Raw genomic sequence first — 4,211 nt, forward strand, 5'->3', positions numbered from 1 at the left:
AGCCTGGGTCCGCGCGGAGGTGACACCCGGGGCGAGGCTGCACCGGACAGAAGGCAGGACCGTCGGGCACGGCGCCAGCAGAGGGCAGAGCTGCGGAGGAGCGAGCGCAGCCCGCGGGTTAGGCTCCTGGAACCTCCACCCCGTTCCCGCCGCCGCCGCCGGTCACCCCGGCTCCGCGTGAGGGTTCGCGTCTGGGGGGGCATTCGGAACCCCAGGGCTCCAGGCGGGGGAACCTCACCGGCGCCTAGGCCTGGGCTTCTACGGAGACTAGGTGGAGAGGAGACGGCGCCCCGGTGCTGGAGACTACGTCGGGGAGCGCTGCCAGGAGCTGCCTGCTGCTCCCAAGCCCGGAAAGCTACCCCAGCGCCTCCAGGACAGCAAAGCGGGATGAGGACGGCTGTGCGTCCTTGGGACCGGCCTTCTCCTCTCTGGGCCCCAGTTCCCCGGGTGTGCAATGCTTTGGGTTGGACTTTGTTAAGGGAGGTTTCTTCCCGCCTCGTCTCTCTTTAGGCCCCCGAAAGCCCCCAGGATTTTGCCAACTCCCGGGCCGCACCCCAATGAGCAAAGCCTTCAGGTCTGAGGGTCCCTCCGTCCTGGGGCGCAGCCTTTGGGTCCTGGACCCCTGCTGGGAGTCAGAAGGAGCAAGGACCGAGGGTTTGGACCGCGGCCAAAAAACCCCCTTCCTTCCGTCGGGACCCCCAAAACCGGGAAGCGGTGCTGGGGGTGGGGGGCGGCAGCGGAGCCCAGAGCAGCCTCCCAGCTGGCGCGCCCGCGGGCCCCGGGCCTTCCCACGGAGCGCTCGCACTTCGTGCTCCTTCGTGCTTCTGGCCGAGCCGCGACAGACCCGGACGCGCGCCCCGGGAAAAGGGGGCCCTCGAGGGAGCTCCCAGTCCCAGGGCCCACTGGAGTTGGGGAGCAAGCCCCCTGCGCTTGCATCTCCCACCGTGGAGACCGCAAGGGGGAACGTGGCACGTTCCGGGGTTACCCGGAGGACGGACCGTGCGGTTTTCCGCGGGGCCCAGGCGCGGGATGTGGCCACGCTCAGGCCCCCGCTCCTCCGCCCGGCGGGGCCCGAGCTCGCCGGCGCCCCCACCGCCCTCGCGCCGGCGGCCGCGGCTCGGCGACCTCTTTAATATTCATGGGCGTTAATAGAGAGGCCCCCAGTATATCGGCCCATTGTGGGCGGCTCGTAGGGCTTGAATAGGCCCCGGCCCCTTTCTTCGGCGCGGCTTCCCGAGGGGCTGGGCCGGGAGTGAGTGGCCCCGCGCCCCTCCCCTGCACGGAGAACATCTTTATCCCCGCGGCCGCCGCCGCCGCCGCCGCCGCCCGGGCCGCATTCACGCGCCCTGGCTCCGGGCGGAACGAATCAATCGGCCGCGGCTCTTCGGAGGTCGTCCTCGCCTCCCGGGCCCCCCTCACCCCCGAGTCCACGGGAGTGGAGAGACGGAGGCGGCGGCGGGCCGACGGAGGGACAGGGCGCGACCTGGAGGGGTGGCCGGCCCGGGCGGGCCAAGAGGGACTCCGGGCCCCGCAGCCGCCCGGGCCCAGCTCATCTCTACTCGTCGCCCGGGGCGGGACGGAGCGAAGGGGGGACGGGGCCGCGGCCCAAGCCCGGACGTCGATCCTGCGTCCCCTCGAGGCCCCAGCGCGCGCCCGTCCCGCCCGGCGGCCGCACGCGCGAGGCCCGGGAACGCCCCAGCGGGACGCGCGGACGCGGAGAGCGGGTCCCCGGCTCCTGCGCCCTCGCTCGGCGGGCCCGGCCCGGCCACGGCGCACGGGTCCCCGCCCCTCCCGCCTCGCCGGCCCCCGAGGCGCAGAGAGCAGCCCATTGTCCGCCGGGAAAGACATTTTGGGGGGCCGGGTGGAAGCCCGTCTTTCTTCTGAACTTTGGAAGGAAGTCTCCTGCCCTCGCCCCTCGGAGCTCGGGGACGTCTGTCCCCTCCCGGGCCCCGCGCCCCTCCTCCTCCCGAAACATCTGCCGGGGAACATCCCCCCCGGAGGGCAAGTCCCGGGAACTCATTAAAAAGATATTAGCGGCGGGGGCGGGTCCCGCGCAGGTATCGATCGGGCCGGAATGAGCGCGAGGCAGCAAGGGCGAAGCAAGCGGCCGCGCCGCCCCCGGAGCCCCCACCCGGTCCCCAGCGCCGCGCGCCGCCGCCCGTCCCCGCCCTGCTCGGTCGCCGCCGTCGCGCCCCCCGGCCCGTCGCTGCCCCCGTCCCCTTCCCCTGCGCTCTGCGCCGTCGCCCGCGCCCCGGCCCCCTCCGGCTCCCCCCTCCCCGCCTCTCTTGCTCCCCGAGTCTCAACTTTCTTGTCCCTATTCCCGTCGTGGCCGAGGAAAGTCCTTCCTCGCGTGGGGTCCATGTGTCCCTCTCCACCCCCCACCCCACGCCCCAAGTTCCCACAGGAAGGTTCGGGGCTCCAGGCGCCCCCGCCGGCGCGTGCAGAGGCGCGAACGGCTGCCGAGGCAGGTGGGGGGGGCGCGCCGCAGGGACGGTCTCAATAGACGGGACCCGGGGCTGGGCCTGCGCGGGAGACACGGCCTCCCCCCCCACACCCACCCCTGCCCGATCTAATGAGCCTTCGATGCCCGAGAGAGACAAAAGCGCGCCCCGGGGAGCCCACGTCGAGCGAGTCGGCGCGGAGCCGGCGCCGCAGCCGGCAGGTGACTGGCACGCGAGTTCCCCGGGCTCCGAGGGCGGGGCGGCCGCTCCCCTGCGCCTCCCGGGCTCCCCCCTTCCCCCACCTCCCATGCCCAGGCCCCCAGGTCTGCCGATGCCAGCCCGGGAGGATCAATGCGGCTAGACCGAGCGGAGAGACGCCGGGGGAGGCTCGGACACCAGGATGGGGGTCCTGGTGGGGGGAGACTGAGGCAGAGAGAGGCCACAGTGGGGAGGATACAGGCGAAAGTCAAAGTCTCCAATGGAGACACAAAGGGAGAGATGAAGAAAGCAGGGGCAGAGATAGGCAGCGATTCCCAAAGAGCCCGCGGCTTGGGGAGACTTTGGAGAGTTAGAGACAAGGCCGGGAAGGAGGAATGGGTGCTTCAGACGCCGAAATTGGAGTATGGGGGGAACTGGGGGCACGGGGGAAGCAGGAGGAATGATCCAGAGAGGAGGCTGCGTGGCTGGGGGGGACGTGGCCGCCCTCCCTGGGTCTTTCCCCAGCCCCTCCGGCCTCGGCCTGGACCCTCGCAGCTGCCCGCCCCTCCTGTGGGTCTAGGGGCAGGCATAGGATCCCTCCCCCACCCACTCACACGCCCTTCTTCCACCAGAGCCCCTTGTTACACACCTTCAGCCCTCCTGGCCTCCTCTACGACCTCCCCGGTTGGGGGGCTTCCAGCCCTCCACCTGCCCCAGACTCCACCTGGGACATCCTCCCTGCAGTTGCCCCCTAGAGCGGAGAGGGGGTTGGGACAGGGAGCGGTGCCCTCGCTCTGCAGCTCCCAGACACCACCTGCTGCCATCCAGACCTTCTCCTGCCTCACAGGGAATCTGGGAGGCTTCTGGTCATTTCTTTGTTCAACAAAAATGTATTGAGTGCCTGCTGTGTGCCAGGTCCCATACAGGGTTGTGGGGACCTGTGCAGGCCTGACTAGCTTGCGGGGTGCTAAAGAGGGCCTTGAAAGGGGTCTCTCTTGCATATCCTACAAGCAAGTAGGGAGATCTGAAACAATGGTGTCCTTGCTAAGGGTCATGCACAGGTCAGTGTATGTGTGCTTCTTGCCTAGAAATACACCTTGAGATTAGATCTGGCATTTGCCATAAACGTCATGTTCCTCAGATGTTTATAAGCCATTGACGTGAGAGCAGGGAACAAAGAAATACCAAGACCACCTGTATTGTTTTTGAAAAAGCTTGTTTGTTACATTCCTTCACGTAGACCTCAGCTAGAAGGATATAAATAAGATTGTAACCTGAATAAACTTGCTAGTGAGCAGCATCCCTGCTCTTAGCCCCCTCGATCCCCGCTTTTCTCTGTCTTTATTTCCCAGCGGTCTTCTACTTTCAGGTTACCTTTGTTCTCGTCGGAGCCGGCCTCCGACAAGTGGCGCCCGAACAGGGACCTGAAAACACTGAAGGCTGCCCGAACCACAGGAAAGGTGAGTGCATGCAATTATTGTTTATTAGTGGTTTCGGTATTGTTGTTACAATCGGGGGTTATCAACAATGGGGCAATCTAATAGTTCTGAGTTGTTTATTCAAGTGTTACAT

The 4,211-nt window shown here is 67.2% G+C and overlaps 1 protein-coding gene across 1 annotated transcript; it reads left to right on the plus strand.

Moving 5' to 3' along the window:
- The first annotated feature begins 557 nt into the window (after positions 1-557).
- LOC134365524 (collagen, type I, alpha 1a-like) lies at positions 558-2,802 on the plus strand. Its single transcript, XM_063081649.1, has 3 exons — positions 558-1,115; positions 1,205-2,001; positions 2,058-2,802. Exons 1-3 carry the CDS (start codon positions 558-560, stop codon positions 2,800-2,802), a joined length of 2,100 nt encoding a protein of 699 aa, XP_062937719.1.
- Positions 2,803-4,211: the final 1,409 nt, after the last annotated feature.

This window comes from Cynocephalus volans, chromosome 17 (assembly GCF_027409185.1).
Source record: "Cynocephalus volans isolate mCynVol1 chromosome 17, mCynVol1.pri, whole genome shotgun sequence".
In the NCBI taxonomy this organism is placed as follows: Eukaryota; Metazoa; Chordata; class Mammalia; order Dermoptera; family Cynocephalidae; genus Cynocephalus; species Cynocephalus volans.

Excerpts from the sequence above, each read along its gene's own strand:
- LOC134365524 (XM_063081649.1), top strand. The coding sequence starts at position 558 with ATGAGCAAAGCCTTCAGGTCTGAGGGTCCCTCCGTCCTGGGGCGCAGC. Across the intron at positions 1,116-1,204 it reads CCCTCGCGCCGGCGGCCGCG|GCCCCGGCCCCTTTCTTCGG; the intron begins GCTCGGCGACCT and ends GGGCTTGAATAG. Across the intron at positions 2,002-2,057 it reads GGGAACATCCCCCCCGGAGG|GTATCGATCGGGCCGGAATG; the intron begins GCAAGTCCCGGG and ends GGTCCCGCGCAG.